The sequence below is a fragment of the Talpa europaea genome (assembly GCF_964194135.1).
Source record: "Talpa europaea genome assembly, chromosome: 16".
Lineage (NCBI taxonomy): Eukaryota > Metazoa > Chordata > Mammalia > Eulipotyphla > Talpidae > Talpa > Talpa europaea.
In genome coordinates, this window is record NC_140084.1 from 11587594 (window position 1) to 11608892 (window position 21299).

General features: G+C 44.9%; 1 protein-coding gene across 7 annotated transcripts in view; it reads right to left on the bottom strand.

Annotated features, from left to right (window-relative positions):
* Positions 1 to 1137: 1137 nt before the first annotated feature.
* The window catches only part of DDX19B (DEAD-box helicase 19B), a gene marked incomplete at both ends in the record, with an annotated part of 45650 nt that continues 25488 nt past the window's right edge, over positions 1138 to 21299 (bottom strand). For 3 of the 7 annotated variants that reach the window (XM_084257781.1, XM_084257779.1, XM_084257783.1), the window contains one exon: positions 1138 to 1199. In XM_084257781.1, the coding sequence (XP_084113907.1) occupies positions 1138 to 1199 (62 nt within the window). Of the gene's footprint in view, positions 1200 to 1564; positions 1757 to 2218; positions 2382 to 2779; positions 3018 to 4236; positions 4415 to 4835; positions 4951 to 5257; positions 5361 to 6889; positions 6983 to 11483; positions 11507 to 11826; positions 11963 to 13286; positions 13338 to 16329; positions 16379 to 18625; positions 18683 to 21299 lie in introns of those variants that run through there. The other 4 variants (XM_084257782.1, XM_084257784.1, XM_084257785.1 and 1 more) reach the window with 4 other exon arrangements.

The window sequence follows — 21299 nt, forward strand, 5'->3', positions numbered from 1 at the left end:
TGTAAAGGAAAAGTGGTCTGATGTCTAATACACGCAATATATTGAATGGACACCAACCTGCTGGTAATTAAGTACCAGAGAGATGGGGAGAGAGAGGACTTGTACTTTATAGATGCACACACCTTGTTTTAATGAGCATATATTAGTCTAGTAAGCAGAAAAATACAAGTAAAAACAAATCATGATTAGTAAAATGTTTCATAATTATTTTGAAATTTCTTAACATAATAATAGGTATAGTTCTAAGGTAACTGTCCTTGTTCATACTGATAAAGTAGGAAAAAAGGTAACCACCAGGTCCTCTATTATGGATGCACAGCGATACCAGATAGCACTTGGTCACAACTTCATTTCTAAAGGCAGCTATTTGTGCCCAGGCGGTGACACACTGTGGATACAAACCCCTTCACTCTGCCAGGCTGTGTAGGAAACATGTCTGGCGTCTCCCGGCACCATGGAGGCTGAATCGTCTCAGGATTCATCTTCTCTGGCTGGCACCATCTCTCTGAAGAGGCCAGGACTCACTAACTTCCATGTTTCTCCCCAAATCTAATGCCCACCCAGTGAGAAACGAGGAACTGCTCTGGTACAGAGAACAGAAAGCAGGTCATGTGGAGTGGGGACGACGACGATGCCGTGAGGGCCGGAGATCTTCACTAACGGTCTCAGTGGAGAGACACAGAAGAGGGCAGCTCACAGACCTCTTGGCTGCTTCTCCCTATGCTCCATCTATACTGGGGATCCCAGGCCTGTGCTGCCTAGACACACCCGCCGCCCCCCCCCCCCCAGATTCCCAACCTCTATCACTTTCTCAGGGGTAGGAGTCTGGTTCCAACACCCCTAGCCAGAAAATAGGCAGGGATCTGGGGACCAGCAACCAGATTACTAGAAAGATGGGGGATCCTTGACTTAAAAAGGACTCAATTTTCCAGAATGCCTAATTTTCATTCAACTTTCCTGATCACATACGAATGTAATTTGTATATGTCAAGTCCAAACGTAATTTGAAGTGAGGTAGGTAGTTTCTCTCTACTCGTGCCTTCATCTTTGTGGTGACTGTCCAGGCCTGCGCCATGAAAGCACTAGTGTCCCGTGCAGGGGGCGTCACGGGCGGGAACTGGTGACCGGTGGGGATTCTCAGTTGGCTATTTTCTCAATCTCGTCCAAGTCATCTGTGTCCAATCTTTCTATTTTCTTATCTGAGGAAAAAAGATAAGAGGTCAGCACAGGCTTATGGAGGAGACGCCGCCTAGGGGAGGAGCAGCAGAGCAGGCAGAGAGGACACGCTGGTCTGTGACCCCAGCCCGTCTGCATTTACCCCCAGGCTGCAGAGCCTGACCTGGGGCTCCTGCCAGCAACAGTCAGAGCTTCTGACCCCTCAGAGCAGCTGGCCCAGGGGAGCTGTCTTTCCAGCCCTGGCCCTGAACTCTCTAGGTGTGCTCTGGGAGGCCTTTCCTCTCATAGTGGGGAGGGGAGCGTGGGCAGGGACAAAGGCTCCCTCAGGAAAAGAAAACCCCCCTTCTGCCCACACAACTAGACAACCCCTGTGCGGAAAGGGACTCACTGAAATGCTCCTGGATTCTGTTGAGAATGTTCATGCTGTGCTTGCTGTCCACCATGTTCACAGCCAGGCCCCTCTTGCCAAAGCGGCCAGTGCGCCCGATGCGGTGCAGGTAGGTCTCGTTATCCGGGTTCCCATCCTTGTCCACGGGGAGGTCAAAGTTGATGACGACAGACACCTGCTCCACGTCAATACCTGCATGGAGGACAGTTGCTGAGGACTGAGCACGGCAAACAAAGTCACAGCCGCCACGGCCAGACCACCACACCCGCTTTGAGCCTGAGACTGGCCAGATCTGGGGACAAGATAACTAGCAGAACCCAGAGGAACAAAGCAGAACTTTGGCAAATGCTAACAAAATCAGGAAGAGAGCCTGTGCTAGATACAGCCATCTGGAGAGGCAGCTCAAACCTCACCAGATGTCCCAGGAATACCCAACGCCATTCTAAACCTATTAGGAGCCAAGAGGCTTTCTTCCAGCAAGTCAGGAGTCCTGGCCTCGGGGAAAGTGACCGCCTGCTAAGGGATGCAGTCTGTGCTGGAGAAAAAGCGGCTCCCTACCTCCCCACCCCATCTCCCCAAAGCACCTGAGTCCTGGCGCAGAACGACTGCTCCCGCTACCCCAGCCCAGCAGGCCAGGACGCACTCTCTGCTCACCTCGGGCACACACGTTGGTGGTCACCAGAACCTTCTCTTTGCCCTCTCGGAAGCGCTCGATCACCGCAGCCCTCTGCTCCACCATCATTTCACCGCTCAGCAGAGCCACCTGGTGGCCTTCTTTTGAGAGCTCTGCTGCCAACCAACTAGCTGTTTTGCGGGTCTGGAGTGAAAAGAATTGTTTTAGATGAAGACACCTGCACGAAAGTGGCTTGTCGCCATTAAGAACATGAAAGCCTCGCTGAGTTCAGTCAGCAGGTTAGGCCTATAACTTCTCAAACAGAATTGTAGCCACTTTTCACTGGCTGCTATTTGAAGCTTTTCCTAGTATGTCTGAGAAGTGGGGTCAAAGGAGGTTGGGTTCTTCAAGGCCCTTCCCAATAACATAGCTGGGGAGCATATGCCTGGGGTAAGTGGAGGTGATTCACCATTTCCTTTGTGCCACACGGAGGGCACCTGGTCCTCAGCACTGTGTGGGGGGCTGGCTGAGAGGCAGGGGTGGAGCCAGCACTCCCCAGGGGGGCCTCCGTCCCCACAGGCCTCAGCAGCTGCTCTACTCACGTGGCAGAAGATCATGGCTTGAGCGATGGTGATGGCCCCATAGAGGTTACATAAGGCCTGGAACTTCTCATCTCTGTTATTGCACAGGACGTAGTACTGCTTGATGGTGTCTAGCGTCTCCTCCTCGCGCTTCAGTTTGATGATGTTTGGTTCTGGGACCACTTTCTGGGCAAATTTCCACACAGAGTCTTCAAAGGTGGCAGAGAAAAGCAGCATCTGGCAGTTCCGGGGTAACATCCTGCAAGGGAGGCCCAGGTTATCAGGTGTGACCCTCAGTTTCCCCCCCCACCCCGGAAACTGATTATATTCTAGAACTGAGTCAAACAGAGTGGGAGGGAGAAGAGGAATGGATGAAAACAAATCGGGAAGGAGCTTAATGGATTCTGCTGGTGGACTTTGTAGTTGGTGGCCCGAGCATCATGGTAACTCCATCTGAGGTGGGCATCATAAACATAGAGAGCCCTTGTGCTCTGTCCTTACACAACCTAGAAACACTTTTCAAGAATTGGTGTATTGTTTGTCAGATGGCATCAATAATGAAGATAGGACTGTTGAAGTAGATCTCATAATCAGTGTGGAATTAACTTTGGATCGTGCCTTTCTTTCTCACGTCTTGTTTTTCTAACTCTGACGTCCTTTTTTCAAAATTTTCTGCCCAACCCACGACTCTGTCTCTTTCAAATGTCTCCTTCCACGTCCCCCAAGTCCCTGGTGCAAGTTCAAGGCTGAGAAGCTCAGCTTCTTCACATGTCTCTCTGCTCCATGTGCCTCCTCCAGGTCTCCTCTATACAGCCTCATCTCACAAGCCCTCTCTAGCATCTCCACTGCTCAGTCCATCCTTCTGCTTTTTTTTTTTTTAAAGATTTATTTTATTTATACAAGAGCCGGGGTACAGGCCAGAGGCGCGGGAGGGTGAGAGGATTCACCAGAGACAGAGTGGGGAGAAGAACAGGCAGACTGACGAAATACACTGCTAAGGGGAGCAGCGGGTGCAACAGGAGAGGTCTACTGAGCCATGTGGGATTCTCGCCGGACAGCCAGGAGCAAATCAGCACTGCAGAGGCTGCAAACAGTGTCACAGCACAGCACTCAACTGCCTGTGCCACCAGGGAGGCCCTGAACCTCAGTTTTTAATGGAAGGAGAAGAGCACAGCTCCCCCTTCCCCCACCCCCCTAAGGAGTGGATGGCAGGCATCCCCAGGGAGGTGGCAAAGTGGAGGAGGAACACTGCAGGGGCTGGGGAGGAGCAGACACTGGGGCACAGGGGAGGGTGGTATTGGATTCCCTAAGTCTCCTTCCTCAAGCCAGCCCACCAAGCAGATGCCTCTGAAGGTTCAGGAGGAATGCATCAGCCAGAGCAAGGAGATGGGCTGGATGTAGTGGGAAGAGACACAGGGAACAAGGTTTTACATGGCATCAGGAGGCTGAGAAGTCCTTTCTGGCTCAAGAGTTCCCACCTCTGGATGCGGATGCTCTGATCTTGGTGTCCCTGGGTAGCTATCATCACGTCAGCCTCATCCAGAACAAACACCTTGATCTTCTTGGGGTCAATGAACTTGAGCTTGGAGCACCAGTCCAGGACGGTCCCAGGGGTGCCAATGACAATCTGCTCACTGATCTTCTGACCTCTTTCCACTGTGGAGACAAGATGTTTTCTGTGATTATTTCTATTACAAACCCATCTCTGGAAATCAAAGCCTTGCCCATATTTTCAGAGCTAACACAACAAGGTAATTCCAGTTTTCAAAAGACACCAGTGTTTTCCTAAAATCTAGGGTTCTTCTGTAGAGTGGGCATAAATACACTTCTCATTTCACTTCTCAGTGAAGAAATTCTAGACTGTAAGAACTCTGTGATGAATAGTGCAAGGATTTTTTAACAACTCAAGACTAGAGAGCACTGTTATCAAGTCATTAAGTGTTTAAAAAGATTTACCAAAAGCAATGCAGATGGATTCTAAGATCAAAGTTAACATGAAAGCTTAATGTCATCATCATACCTTCAAATTCAAACACCCAACCACCCTCACTGCTCAGTTCTCACCATTTATACTCACACTTATTGCCTCGAACAGCATAAGCAAGCTTTAGTTCTGGATGAAATTTGCCCATCTGCTCAATCACTTTTCCTGTTTGAAGTGACAGCTCGTATGTTGGGGAGAGGCACAAACACTGATTGGGAGATCACAGAGAAGAGAGTTAGGAGAACCTTTTTGTAATAAGTAACAGGTTCTAAAGCAACAAGTATGTGGACATTATGGGCAGGACCCTTGTAGCTGCAGCCTGAGCCTTCAATACTTGGTGGATGCCCTTAGCTTTAGCCACTGTCTCAGGCTGCTGCTTCTCGCACACCAACCTGCTCTTACTGAGCCACATCTGAGGTGGCAAACATTCAGAACCCTCCAGGGGCATCTTCATTAACCCCCCACCAGATGGCACTGCTCTTCTTGGGCAGGCAAGGCAGGTCCACAGCCCTCACCTGGGGGTACCTCTCTGCTGGTTCCACTCGGCTGAGCATGGCCAGGACAAAGGCAGCTGTTTTACCAGTACCAGACTGAGACTGGGCAATCAGGTTCTGTGGGCTGGGTCAACAAAAAACACAAAAGAAGATAATATTTGTTCAACACAAGTATCAAAATGTTTTTTCCAGGTATTAGGAACAGGGATCTTCTTACTTTCTGCTTCTATTATCCAGGTTTTCTACACTGGGCATAAGGATGCATTATGTATGTGCTGTTAAAAGTGCTTAAATATTAGGGGACATAATGACTCTTTCTTGTGGGTTCACAACAGGAAATCCTCATTCCAGATTCTAGCACAGTTTAAGAGTGCCCAAGTTTTATACCTAAAGGGCTCCATGGAAATTAAGACTGCAGAGTGAGATCTGTGCCAGGACAAATCCCTGAGGACACTTCTGCGGAGCCATAATGTGTCTCCAGGACTCAACTCCTTTTGTGTGTTCTCCTTTTCTTTTTCCGTTTTTTTTTTTTTTTGTGGGACCCTCGCTGGTGGCCGGGGATCGAACTGGCACTGCAGAGGCTGCAGGCAGCCTCGCAACCCAGCGCTCAACCACTGCGCATCAGGAGAAGCCCTGTTCTCCTTTTCTTTATGGAAAATGCAAGATACTAAATCAGACAGGTGGTTTAGAGGGGACTTTGATATGACACCCATCTTATTCACTTCGTTTAACCACTTGTCATGGACTAGATGGCATTTTGGTCATTAAAATAAAATAACACAGTTGAACAAGATAACTTGCTACTTAAGTATGATACCATTTATATAAGACTAAAATACGTGAACTACTCTTTAGAGTCTTAGGGACACAGCTGTAGTCTTAGGGACAAAGACATGTGAGAGAATGGTGGTCCATTTCAGAGTGATGCTTACTTCAGTGGGGAGGAGGCCACAAAAAGAGAGGGAGACACAGAGCCTTCAGCCATCAACTAGATTAATGCTGGCTTAATTCTAGGTATACTAGGGTTAAACAGATGGTCATTGGTATTGTTCTTTTTTTTTTTTTTTTTTAAATAGAGGCATGTTTTATTTATTTATTTATTTGTTTGTTTTTTTGTTTATACATGCACTGGGTACAGTCAGAAGCGCGGGAGGGTGAGAGAATTCATCAGAGCCAGAGCGGGGAGCAGAACAGGCAGAAGGACCGAAGTACACTGCTGAGGGGAGCAGCGGGCGGCAGGAGAGGTCTGTGCGCCATGTGGGACCCTCCTCCAGTGGCCGGGGAGCAGCTGGGGATCGAACCGGCGCCACAGAGGCCGCGGGCAGCTTCGCAACCCAGCGCTCAACCGCTACGCCACTAGGGGAGGCCCTGGTATTGTTCTTGATGCCTTTTTTGAAGATCTCAAGGATTTAAAAATAATTTTAAAAAACCCAATTGTAAAAACTGTACAGAATTAATAGCACTAACTTTATCCATTTTTACTGCCAAATGGGAAAGGCAAAAACTGTTCTGAATTCCACCTTTTGTTCTTGTCTAGGCTGTTTGCCTCCAATGGTCCATTCTGTCTCAGGAATAATAGTAACTGTTGGTGTAAGACATTAAACCAAATTCTGAAGCGGTATCCCTGGGGTGGGGGTGGGTCTGCATACTCACGGCTCAGCAAGCATCATGGGCAACGCATTCTCTTGTATCTTGGATGGTCGATTAAAGCCCATGGCATAGACTCCCTGGAGAAGCTGTGGTTTCCTAGGAGGCCAGGGATAGAAAAGATAGATTCCTATTGTTGGCATTGTTTTAAAGACCTAGAACTTTATTATTCCCTCACAAGAATGATATTATTCCCTCACATCTCACAAGAATGATATTTCCTATCTATGTCAGATACATTTTCTTGCTCTTAACTCACAAAGACGTTGGCCCTGAATGACAAATGTTCCCTAGGTACTACAAGAGTAGTATTTATTAATTTATAGTATTAAATAAATTATAAAAGACATATCTAAAAGACATCTAAAAGACATTTCTACTGCATAGTAAACCGCTAAATTACAGAATCCCCTTTAGGGAATGGGATTCAGTTTTAGCATCTCAGTGCAGATGCTAAATTGAACCACAGTCACTTTGTATTCCAAGGTCATTTTAAAGCCAGCTATACAAATACTAGGATAAGAAAGAGGTAAGAAAACTGATTCAGCAGTTTTTAGAAGCTGATCTACAGTGAATACGTTAAGAAGGGTTCAGAAAATACATTGACTTTACAAATGCCTAAATTTAGTTATGACTTTTAGTGAAAATCAAGACTAGAATAGTAAAGTTATTCTAACAGCACATTTACAGTAAGCTCTCTGTTACCTCTACATCGGCAAAGTGTTTTTTAAAAACCACAACAGATTATTTCTAAAGAAAAGTCAAAGCAAGTCAAGACTTTTGTTCTCGAAAGCCTTTAAAAAAAAAAAAAGATTTATTTATTTATGCACACAAGAGCTGGGGTACAGGCAAGAGATGCGGGGGGTGAGAGGCTTAACCAGAGGCAGAGCGGGGAACAGAACAGGCAGATTGACTGAAATACACTGCTAAGGGAAGCAGCGGGTGAACAGGAGAGGTCTGCTGCGCCATGTGGGTTGCTCCCTGGCCACCGGGGATCAAACTCAAGCAAGCACCATGGGATGCTTGCTGCAGATTGCAGATTGCAGAGGCTGCAGATTGCTTTATAGAGCAGTGCTTAACCCCTTGCACCACCAGGGATGTCTTCAAAAGCCTTTTTTGGTGTTTAACAGGCTCCCAAAAGACAAATTTTTCTGGCATATGTTGGTTCTCAGACAAAAAGAACTCTGTAACCTTTGGTGTCTTTTGTTTGGAAGAAAAGGCAGATTCTGATCTGGTTGCCAAGGAAACAAAGTTACTCCTGGGATTAGGATCCAAGTGATCCAAAGCTTCCAGTGACTTCATTTTTCTTTTATTTCGTAGGTTAATGCAAATCTTTTAAGTACAAAGCGGACTGAGTTTATCTGGAGACCTAGGTTTCATTCTTTGTTTCCTGTGACTACTGAACACTAAATCAGAGAGAACTTCCCTTTTCTTTCTTTTTTTTTTTTTTTTTTAAAGATTTGTTTATTTATTTATACAAGCACTGGGTACAATCAGAAGCATGGGAGGGGGAGAGAATTCACCAGAGCCAGAGAGGGGAAAAGAACAGGCAGACTGATGAAATATACTGCTGGGGGGAGCAGTGGGCACGGCAGGAGAGGTCTGTTGCGCCATGAGGGACCCTTGCTGGTGGCCAGGGATCAAACTGGCACTGCAGAGGCTGCATGCAGTTTTGCAGCCCAGCGCTCAACTGCTGTGCCACCAGGGGAGGCCCTGAGAACTTCCCTTTTCAAGGAGGGCGATTCATCATGGTTGAACAGTTGACTTCATTTAAAAGTCCTTTTTTAAAAATTTACTTATGCATACAAGAGCTGGGGGGTAGGCCAGAGGTACGGAGTGGGGGGCAGGGATGAGAGGATTCACCAGAGACAAAGTGGGGAACAGAACAGGCAAATCTACTGAAATACACTGCTGAGGGGAGTCATCAGGCAAGATAGGAGAGGTAGGCTGCACCATGTGGGTTAGCTCCCTGACCAGGGGAGGGAGCTGCTGAAAGCTTGATAGTGCTGAGACTTAACCCTTTGTGCCACCAGGGAGGCCCTAAAAGTCTTTTATTATTTTTTTAAGATTTATTTATTTATACATACAAGTACTGGGATACAGCCCAGAGGTGTGGGAGGTGAGAGGATTCACCAGAGACAGAGTGGGGAACAAAACAGGCAGATTGACTGAATTACACTGCTGAGGGGAGCAGCGGGCGAGTCAGGAGAGGTCCGCTGTGCCATGTGGGTCTCCTCCCTGGCCAGGGATTGAACTTATGCTGCAGTGGCTGTGGGTAGCTTCATAGTGCTGTGTCTTAACCCCTTGTGCCACCAGGGAGGCCCCCCCTAAAAAGTCTTTTAAATGAAAGAATTTTATTTTTTAATTTTTTAAAGATTTACTTATTTATACATACAAGAGCTGGTTGCAGGCCAGAGATATGGGGGGGGGGGGCGGTAAGAGGATTCACCAGAGACAGAGTGGGGAGCAGAACAGGTAGATCCACTGAAACACACTGCTGAGGGGAGGAGCAGGGAGACCGGAGAGTTGTGCTGTGCCATGTGGGTCAGTTCCCTGGCCGGGGATCGAATTCCTGCTGCAGTGGCTGCAGATAAATTCATAGTGCTGTGTCTTAACTACTTGCACAACCAGGAGGCCTAGGAATTTTTTAAAAAAGCATTGATACTTGGGAAAGCAAACTGTCTGGGCAGGAAGCAATAGAGCATACCTAGCTGATCTGACATGAACAGGGCAGAGGTGACAGATTTGCTGAATGAAGCCCTTGATGGAGGATATACACTGAGAAAAACATAATTTCTTGCAAACACTGTGGAAAAAGAGCACATTTTAAAAAACTTGTTCTTGGGCCTCCCAAGTGGTGCAAGGGGTTAAGCACCGCACTATGAAGCAATCTGCAGCATCTGTAGCACGAGTTCGATCCTCGGCCGACTAGGGAGCTACACACATGGCACAGCAGACCTCTCCTGTCTTGCTCGCTGCTCTCCTAAGCAGTGAATTTCAGTCAGTCTGCCTGTTCTGTTCCCCACTCTGTCTCTGGTGAATCCTCTCACCTCCCCATATCTCTGGCCTGTACCCCAACTCTTGTATGCATAAATAAATCTTTAAAAAAAAATTGGGGGGCCTCCCCTGGTGGCGCAGCAGTTGAGCGCTGGGTTGCGAAGCTGCCCGCAGCCTCTGAAGCACCGGTTCAATCCCCGGCTGCTCCCTGGCCACCAGAGGAGGGTCCCACATGGTGCGCAGACCTCTCCGGCCGCCCGCTGCTCCCCTCAGCAGTGTACTTTGGTCCTTCTGCCTACTCTGCTCCCTGTTCTGGCTCTGGTGAATTCTCTCACCCTCCCGCGCTTCTGACTGTACCCAGTGCTTGTATGTATGTATGTATGTATGTATAAACAAACAAACAAATAAATAAATAAATCTTAAAAAAAATTGGGGCCTCCCTGGTGGCGCAGGCGGTTGAGCACCGCGCTTTGAAGCTGTCCACAGACTCTGCAGCGTTGGTTTGATCCCAGCTGGCCGGCGAGGTTCCCACATGGCAAGGCAGACCTCTCCTTTCTCGCCCGCTGTTCCCCTCACCAGTATGTTTCGTCAGTCTGCCTGCTCTGTTCCCCTCTCTGTCTCTGGTGAATCCTCTCACCCTCCCGTGAATCTGGCCTGTACCCCAGTTCTTGTATAAATAAATAAAAACTTAAAAAAAAAATGTTTTTAGCTATTACTTCATCAACAGATTTATTAACAAATGTTCATTGGGGGCCTCCCCGGTGGCGCAGCGGTTGAGCACTGGGTTGCAAAGCTGCCCGCAGCCTCTGCAGCACCGGTTCGATCCCCGGCTGCTTCTCGGCCACTGGGTGAGGGTCCCACATGGCGCACAGACCTCTCCTGCCGCCCACTGCTCCCCTCAGCAGTGTACTTCGGTCCTTCTGCCTGCTCTGCTCCCTGCTCTGGTAAATTCTCTCACCCTTCCACACTTCTGACTGTACGCAGTGCTTGTATAAATAAATAAATAAATCTTTAAAAAAAACAAAAAACAAAAACAAATGTTCATTGGAACTATTTAGTTCTAGTTAATGACCCTGTTTTAAGTGTCTCTAAAGCAAGGTAGTAGTTGGCAGGAATTTGATCCCTATTTGTTCATCGTGGATACACTACAGATTTAACCGAAGAAAAGAAAAAAAAAGCCATTTATTCTAGCACTTTCTTATTCACCAGCTATTTTTATTTTCTATGGTCAGAGTCCTAGCAGACAGCAAGAACAAAAGCCATGTCTTGTGATACTCCTAACAGCCAGTATAACAACATATATATGAACCAGTGAGCCACACGCATCTCTCTATGAACTTTATGAAGAAAAAATCTTAGTATGACCTTTCATAATTTTTTTGTTTTTAAAAGAACACACTAGAAGTCATTCTTAACACAATGCCATAAATGCGTTCCCTAAAACTTAATTCTGAGTTCTGGAATTTTTTAAATTCTGGAATGCCAGAAGCTTCCTTCCTCTGTAGGTACTGGGAATCTTGCACAGGCTCTTTTGACAGATCTTATAAAAACAGATGAACTATTCTTAAGACTGTAAACCCTATAGTCTTACAAAAGGGCTTACCTAATAAGAAATGTTCCTGACATCCAGATATCACCTGTCAGCCAATATTTTATTGAAAGTTCTAAGAGCATAAAAGAAAAAAGACTTTCAGCTATGATGAATAAATTTGTGGCATTTAAAAATCCCTACCAAGAGGAAAACTGGGTAACCAAGAGACAAGGGTGGAGGGAGTCCATCACTGTAAACTTTCTCATACTTTATGATTTCTGAATCATGTGCATTATTAACTAGTCAAAGAACTAAACACATCAAGATTTTTAAAAATAAAAATTAAATTACCACAAGATCTCTGAAATGCTAAGGGAGAGGTATGGAAAAGTGGTTCAAAGGAATGAATACTCACAGCCGAAGCTCCTCAAAGGACTTCACTGAGTAGAGGGGGGAGTTTGGGTCCCGCTGCAGGACTTCCACTTGGTTTGTGTTATCGACAAGATTGCTTCTGATCAGCTTGTTGAGTAAGGACTGGGCGGCTCTGTCCTCTGGCAAGAGGAAACCAGATTTTCTTCATACTCATCCCCCTGTAACTCTGGACCAACAGCCTATGCTCCCACCCTCCTAAAACTTCTTCTCATCCTGTCCCAAGAATCTCCAGGTAGCCAAGCATGGTTGAAGAAAAACATATTCATATTGACAGGTTTCACTTTCAATTCCTGACCACTAGACTCAAATGGACTGAGCTGCCAATAGATCTATTCTATTTCTACAAGCCACTTATTCACTTTTCTCAGACTTCCATCTGTACCTTCTCCTCTCTTCTCAAACTTCTATCCTACCACATTCTCACTCAACTGCTGTGAGATTGAGAAGGCCAAGTAGTCAAAACACTTGTGGCCTCCCTGGTGGCCTAGGGATTAAATGTCAGCACTATTACTATTACAGCCTGAGTTCGATCCCTGGCCAGGGAGCTAACCCACAAGGTGCAGTAGACCTCTCCTGTCTCACCCACTGCTCCCCTCAGCAGTGTGTTTCAGTAGATCTGCCTGTTCTGCTCCCTACTCTGTCTCTGGTGAATCCTCTCACCGCCTGCACCCGTTTTTCTAAGCAAAAAAAAAAAAAAAAAAAAGCACTTGCATACACTACCTGACAGTTTACCTCACACTCACACCCCCCTATCCTCTGTCTATTTTTTTTTAGCATATGTGCTGCCGAAGCAAACACTCCCCCTAACCTCTGTCTATACACATGTTCGCTGCAGTGTTCCTGCCCTACCTCTTCCCCCTCAGGAGGGACCAAAGGCATTTCTCCCAACATGGACCCAGGTGCTTGCATATCAATCTGCCCCTCCAGTGATTGGTCCCACGCGCATCTGAGAACATGTTTAGTATCACTCAACAAAAATCTGCATCCTCCTTTATTCCACATTCCCACCCACTTACTGCCCCATTTTTTCTGCTGCCCTTTAACAGAACATTCCCTAAAAAGCTGTCTATGCTCATCATCTAATGTCCTGTCCTCCCTTTCCCTGTTGAATGTACACAGGCCTTTTTTAAACCTCCTCACTTAATCCAACCATCACTTATCAATTTGCCAAGGAATTCTACACTGTTAAATTAGCCTAACAGTCAATTTTTAGTTCTTAATCAATTTATCACCTACATTTGACATTCTACTTTTGAAACCCCTCCTTCTTCTGATTCCTGGGCCACCACTTCTGTGGGTCTCTCTCTACCTCACTGGCTGCTTCTCCTCAGTCTCCTACTGGTTCCTCCTCAATTCCTAGATATCGTAAATTGGAACACCACTGACTCCAGGAAGCAAGTCCTGGGTCATACCTTCTCTTGTAACAGGGTTTCAAATTGTTACCTTTCTCTTCTTCATCTGTTTTCTCAGCAGTGGTATTGGTTTTGATAATGCCTACACAAGAAAACAGTTGTCATGATTAGAAAAGCAAGTAGTAAACCCATACCTAGAGGCAGGACAATAGAAACAGTAAACATATGTAGGTGATCAAAACACAAATATTTGGTATATTTTTATGCCTCATGGATTTTTGTTCCTAGGGAGTTTGTAAGTGCTTTAAAAAATCTCAAATTTCTAGAAATTCTGGCTCACTTCACAGTGATCAGTATATGCTACCTCTGACTGACTTATCCTAATTTAAAATAGAACATTATATTCACAAACATTATTAGATATTAGAAAAAAAATAAAGGGGTTAAAAAATAAAAGGAATAGGTAGAAAGATCCCTTTTTATAGAATATATGATTGTAAACCTATAGGACTATTGACTATCAACTTAAAAATGACTACAAAATAAGCTCTCTAAGTAAAAGGTAAAAGAGTTAGGTACAAAGTAAACAAATTAGTAGCTTTCAGAAATACAGATATAACTAAACAGCTCCTATTTATAACAGTAACTAAAAAGACAAAATATTGCACCAAGAAATAAAGTTAACAAAAATTATGCAAGATTTATATTTTAAAAACTTTAAAACACTCATAAAATAATGCAGAGACAGCTAAAGCGCTTATAGATACATTAAAATGAACTCTAAAATATTCAATTAACCCAAAAAAGGCAGGAAAGTAGAAGACAAGAAATAAAATACGAAGGGACAAATAGAAAACAAATGGTAAAATATGGGCCTTGGTGGTGGTGCAAGTGGTTGAGCATAGCCCTGTGAAGCTGTCTGCAGCCTCTGCAGTGCTGGTTCGATCCCCGCCTGCCACAAAGCAACCCACATGGCGCAGCAGACCTCTCCTGTCTCATCCGCTGCTCCCCTCAGCAGTGTGTTTCGGTCAGTCGGCCTGTTCTGTTCCCTGCTCTGTCTCTGGTGAATCCTCTCACCCTCCCGCATCTCTGGCCTGTACCCCAGCTCTTGTATGCATAAATAAATAAATCTTTAAGAAGTTAAAAAAAAAAACCCAATTTCTAAATAATGCATGGACCAATGAAGAAAGCAACAGGGAAAACCGAAGATATTTTAAATTGTATGCTAAAAACCATAGGCAAATAAATAGAAGACAAGAAATACAAAGAGTAGACATCAATGAAACAGATCAACTACAAAGAAAACTAACACTGCCAAAAGGCGATTCTTTAAGATTAAAAAAAAAACTTTGGTCTCCCTAGTGGTGCATGGGGTTAAGACGCAACCTATGAAGCTATCCACAGCCAGCGCAGCATGAGTTTGATCCCCAGCCAGGGAGATACCCACACGGTGCAGCAGACCTCTCCTGACTCTCCTGCTGCTCCCCTCAGCAGTATATTTCAGTCAGTCTGCCTGTTTTGTTCCCCACACTGTCTCTGGTGAGTCCTCTCACCCCTCGCATCTCTGGCCTGTACCCCAGTTCTTGTATGCATAAATAAATAAATCTTAAAAAAAAGAACAAAAACCTGATACATTTTTAGGAAGTCTTAAAAAAGAGAGCACACAAGTTGCCAGTATTAGAAATGAAAGCAGGGATACTGATCACAGAGCCTATATTCATTCAGACACTCCCACAGACACAGAAAGATATTTGGAGGGAAAATGGAAAGATAAGTCCAGTTTTTATAAGACACAATAATATTTTTCATATAACTGTAGTAGCTTTATTTTTTTCCACCCTTAACCAAAACACCTGTGCCCATACCTCATCTACCTCCTTCCACACCCTTCCCTATCCCCCTGCCCCCCCACCAATTTGGAAACCATTATATTCCTTTTGCTGAGTTCAAGATTTATTCCTTATATACCCAAAAAACATTCACACACAAAGAATAGTACAAATAAGTGTTTATACTGAGTTCTGAACTGTGAATTTCAATCTAAATAGACCTGTAGGATATAAAATAGAGTATCTCACACATGTGCCCTCAAGAAAACAAAACTTATGAACTGATAAGCTGAGACTGATTTCCCATAAATGCCTGAAAAACAGAAACTGAAATCCAGCCCTCAACCAATGGACATCTGCCAGGAATATTTCCCCATCCTTGATCTCATAAACTTGCTACTTAGATTTGTTGAAAGTTCAGAAATAGTGACAGCAAAGCTAACAAATCACCAAAAAACAAAACAAAACAAAAAACAAATCACCAAAATAGTGACTTCTAGAGGTTTCTTGTGCACACAGGAAGACAACAGCTTGAAGGAGAGGAGGGGAGCATGCAAGCCAAACACAGGATGAAACTGGGAGCACAGCACCACAAAGCTCTTTATGTATTGAGAAAACCACGGCTGTTTATTCCTCACAATGATTAACTGTAGTAACAGAATTTTCTTAAATGACAGGGAGTTAATCAAAGGAAGTCAACTTTGGGAAGTTTTATTTATAGTTTCCAAAGACACAGACAAGAAATGACCCAGGTTGAATTGGTCTCACAAAATGGGCTGAATTGAGCTTTATTTGTATGAATGAGCTGGTTTTGTCTGCTGACAAATTTTCATGGCTGGTCTCTTTTAATTTTAGCAGATTCTAACTAAGCTCTCTTCTCTTTCCCTATAATAAATACAGCCTACTCCAATCCCTCAAGGGCTTATCTGCAACTCGCTAAGGCTACACGTCCCAAACTGTAATTCCTCTCCTTTTGCCAAATAAATTTTTCTATAAACAAATTTGATTTTACTTCAGAACCCAGATATTTTGAAAAATTTAAGTAAAAATTTTTAGAGAAACAATATCAAGAAAACTGGTACTATAATTCAAATGATTCTTCATTTTAAGGAGTCAGAGGCTAGATCACATCTGGAAAACTAACATATATCCCTTTACGCAAAGCAAATGAATGAGTGGCTCTCAAAGCCAGCACTGTGCTTTGCAAATATTGCTAATGGACAGCTGCTTTCAATACTATAGCTGTGAGGGCAAAACCAAAGCATGTATAAGCTTCTATCCAGCTAGCAGTAACTAGTGACTCACCATTGGTATCTGGTTTGACTTTCTCTTCTTTGATCTGCAAACTATTCATCTGAAAGGGAATAAAAGGAAACTAAGTTTAGCGGGGTTGTGCTGCTCAAGCAAAACAGATAAAAGCCATGGTGAAAACATCATTTCATCCATCTTGGACAGCCTTCAAAGTGGGGTGGGGTGGGATGGGAGCAGGGCAGCAGATGTTAATATTTAGAAAGAAAAAATATGAGTCTAAACTTGTGTTTTTCTTTCCAACTGGCCTTCTTTATAGCACATCTAACCTTCACTAAGTATCTATGATAGCCTTTCAGTGGCACACAGTTCCTTTCTAGGCACAAAAGAGAATCTTTTTTAAATCCTGAAATCCATATGGTATTAAAGCAATTAAGTCTTTTTTTAAAAAAGATTTATTTTTATTTATTTATACATACAAGTACTAGAGTGTAGGCCATAGGTGTGGGGGTGAGGTGAGAGGATTCACCAGAGACAGAATGGGGAGCAGAACAGGCGGATCTACTGAAATACACTGCTGAGGGGAGCAGCAGGCGAGACAGGAGAGGTCTGCTGTGCCATGTGGGTCAGCTCCCTGGCAGGAGATCGAACTCAGGCCACAGCAGATGGCAATAGCTTGATAGTGCCCAGACTTTAACCCCTGCGCCACCAGAGAGGCCTTAAGACTTCTTTTTTGTCTGATAAGCACCTCTACTAGGAGGTGCTCTTAGAAGTTTGTGCCTCATTTCCTTCAGCCTCTGCCCCATGTGCCTTCTCCTTTGCTTAATTTTGCTTTGCTTTGTATCTCTTCATTGTAATAAATTACAGCTAGGAGTACAACTGTATGCTGAGTCCTGTAAGCCCTCCACTATTCTGGATATCTTTGGGGGCCTCCCAACGCAGGTACTTACAACCAAGGTATCCTCCTTATTGCAAATTCACAACAGCCAACCTTAAACTCACTATTCTCCTTATCAAATCTCCCTCTCCAACCAATAGTCTTCTTACTAGTTTTACTTGACAAGTAATATCTATGAGATCTACCACCTTTGAGAGCTGGGCTGAAACAGTCATCTTTAGTTCCCTTCTCCTGCCCATTATACCTCCACAATTATCTCTTGAACCCCTCCTATCATCTTCCCTTTGACCATGCAACTTAAGCCCTCTGTCTCTGGGAAATTACAATAAACTTCTACACTGATCTCCTTTCCTAATATTTTCTATTCCCTGCAGTCAGATAAATTTTGCCAGCTTTCAGAGCTAATTTTGTCAGTAACTTTTTTTAAAAAATCCCCAAGCCAACCAAATGAAGACCCTCCTCTTAAATTCTTAGTTAAGGTCCAAAGTACACTTTTATATTTTCTAAAGTGTCCCCAGTACAACCCAAATGCCTTAAGCTGCAGGAGTTCTGATTCCTGGTCTCCAGGCAATTGGAGCACCTTGGTGTTCTCTCTTCTCCTAAAACGCCTTTCACCTCCATCTCTATCTCAAACTCTTGCTCCAATATCCAGCTCAAATGTAAACTTCTACACAAGAAATTTCCCTACTTGTAAACGTCCATTCTGTGGTCAGAGGACATTTATCACATTTTTTTAAACCACTTGCACAGCACTTCCCAATCTAGCCTTCGCAGCTAGACTACAGCTAGTCTAAAACTTCTACCTACACTCCACTGTATTCAGCCCATTTTAAGTATCTGCTGACAAACTGATAGTTCTCCCAAGAGCAACAAAGGGTCACTGAAGAAGAAGAAACGTAATTTAGACAAAAGTTATATGTGATTTCCAGAAATAGGGACTACCCAAAAAATCTGTTTTTAAAAAATCAATAGTTCATGATCACCAATAGACAGTGACAGTCAAACCTACACTTGGATATAAGAATACAAAGTCACACCCTCTAGCTACCTTCCACTGAATGAGCCTTTGTTAATCAAAGTCTAAAACTAAAAGTCACCTTAAACATCAGTGAAACAATTGACAGTGCCTCTCACCAACATTTGCAGATTGAAACAAGAAATCTAAACCGGAACCTGTTATCTACAAAGAACCACAAATTGCCAAACACGTTAATCTTGGATCTAAAAATCCTACAACTGGGAAGCACAGATTCACTCAAAAACAGATGAGAAAGTATCAATATGTAAATCTGCCTTTCCCCACAGCCCCACCGAGGAGGTGGAGTCGGGGACAGACCGCTGACCCTGCGGGGACAGACCTGCCACAACATGTCTTTAACTGGCCCAAATGACGAAAGCGGGGTGGGGGGGGGGACCCCTGCCGCGTCCGCCCGGCCGGGAACTGAAGCCACTGACCGACTTGACCGCCGCCTCCTGCTCGTCCACTGCCAGGGCCCACGAGTCGGTGGCCATGGTCCCGGGGAGGCGCGAGGCCGACTTCCCTCGCACCGCACCGCGCGCACTGCCGCAGCGCGACGACGAAACTCACGCGGCCCGGAAGTGCGCTTGCGTCCAGCTGACGTTGCTGCGTCCAGCGTGTGGCGTCACCACTCCGCGCCGCGGCCGCCCGGGTGTGGGGCTGCTCTGGTTTTCTGCCGATTTGCACAGTTTTGAGTTCGCCGTGCTGGGAACGCCTCCATGTGTGTGAGGTGAGGCTCTCAGGCCTCATGACAGTGCCTTGCTGCGCACTGAAATCCATTTTTAAAAATTTTGTCTCCTATGAACGCACCCGCCGGGGAACTCTGGGGTGAAGTCCCAGGAGAACACTGTCTGATGCCAGTTTCTGCTGTCGAGAACGCAGTAACAGGTAAGACCAAAAAATCAAAACCAAACAAAAGACTTGAATGTCTATAGTAACACCACTCCAAAAAAAAAAAATACAGCTTTTTTTCCCCCTGCACCCTTCTAGCCTTCGTCAATACACATCATAGTGTTATAGGGCAGCCCCGATACAAAGCGGGGTGCCTGACTGTGGGTCCTCACCCGCGCGCTTAAAAGGACTTATCAATGCTCTACTGCAGACACACGCGAAAGGTTAATAAAAGGTTTATTTACAAGGGAAGGGGAAATGAGGAAATGTACAGCTCAGAGAGAAAAGTGGGAGACAAAGTTTTAAATGAGTCCTACCCGATCCGCCGATCTGGAATCCAAAATGGCACTCTGAGAGCTGGCTGCCAGCCAGGAGCCTAAAGCCAGGAGGTCAGCGACAGCGAGCCCCCCAAGGCCCAGTGTTTGGTTTTTATACCCAACCTGGCTGCTTAACTCCACCCTCAGGTCCCATCCACCTTCCCTTTGGTGGTGACGGGATTTGTCTTTCCCAATGTCTTGATGGCTTTAGTCTGGAGTGGGAGTGGAGTCCACAAAGCCTGTATGGGATTAGCTCAGGACATCATTTCCCCCTAACAATAGCACAAGTTTTTGTATCGTTTTTAATATAGTCCTAAACAAAGTATACTTACGTTTTAACATTTGGCCTTTTTTATTTTACAACAAAGTATATTTTTAATAACCTAATTATCCGTGTAATGGCATTATAATCATCAAGCTCATCCCACATAAATCAGCTAAGTTCTCTACCATTCCCCACTTATGGGTTGCTTCCAACGTTTTATCATTAATTATCACACTTCAGGGGCCTCCCCGGTGGCGCAGCGGTTGAGCGCTGGGTTGCAAAACTGCGCGCGGCCTCTGCGGCGCCGGTTCGATCCCCGGCTGCTCCCCGGCCACCAGAGGAGGGTCCCACATGGCGCGCAGACCTCTCCTGCCGCCCGCTGCTCCCCTCAGCAGTGTACTTCGGTCCTTCTGCCTGCTCTGCTCCCCGCTCTGGCTCTGGTGAATTCTCTCACCCTCCCGCGCTTCTGACTGTACCCAGTGCATGTATAAACAAAACAAACAAACAAACCAGCAAACAAATAAATAAAGCATGCCTCTATAAAAAAAAAATAATAATAATTATCACACTTCAAAGAGCATCTTCATACCATCAAAACTCACTTTTGTCTCTCCCCATCGGACTATGAACTTCTCAACTAAAGGAGATCTTATCAGATTAGTGAACCTAGAAAAGTCCAGGGACATGGTAAACTTCCATAAATATTTTTCAGTGTATGGATGAATAGATTAATATAGATTTTTGGCTCAAAATGTGTCACTAGTTACTGCAGCATTTATGTCAAAATATATAAAAGATGTGAATACGTTGTAAAAGATAAGTTGTCAGTATGCCCCTGAAAAGTTGCTCAAAATCATTAGTTATTAAGGAAATACAACTCAAAGTTACCATAAGATACCACCACACAACTCTAGAGTGATTAAAATTAGAGATGTGTTGGTATGGATGTGGAATGTTTAAAAAAGATACTCAGTAACATTTGTTCAAGATGGTTTGGCAGACTATTCACCACCACTGATAAAGCTATAGAGATCACTGTGGTGGAATCTTGCAGTGGCAGAGAAAGATTGGGCTCAATTATTGATGAAAATATTCTGTATCTTAATTGGAGTGGTGATTACACGGGTGTGTATAATTGTCAGATCTCATGGAAATAGACACCTGATCTGCACTGTGTAAAGTATGTATCAAAACGCAACAAAGAAGGGCCTCCCTGGTGGTGCAAGGAGTTAAGCACCACACTGTGAGGCAGTCAGAATCCTCTATAGCGCTGAGTTCAATCACTGGCCGGCCAGGAAGCAACCCACATGGCGCAGCAGACCTCTCCTGTCTTGCCTGCTGCTCCCCTCAGCAGTGTATTTCAGTCAGTCTGCCTGTTCTGTTTCCCATTCTTGTCTCTGGTGAATCCTCTTACCCCCCCCCCCCGCATCTCTGGCCTGTACCCCAGCTCTTGTATGCATAAATAAATACATCTTTTATTTTATTTATTTTTTTTTTATATAGAGGCATGTTTTTTTTTATTTATTTATTTGTTTGTTTGTTTTGTTTTGTTTATACATGCACTGGGTACAGTCAGAAGCGCGGGAGGGTGAGAGAATTCACCAGAGCCAGAGCAGGGAGCAGAGCAGGCAGACTGAC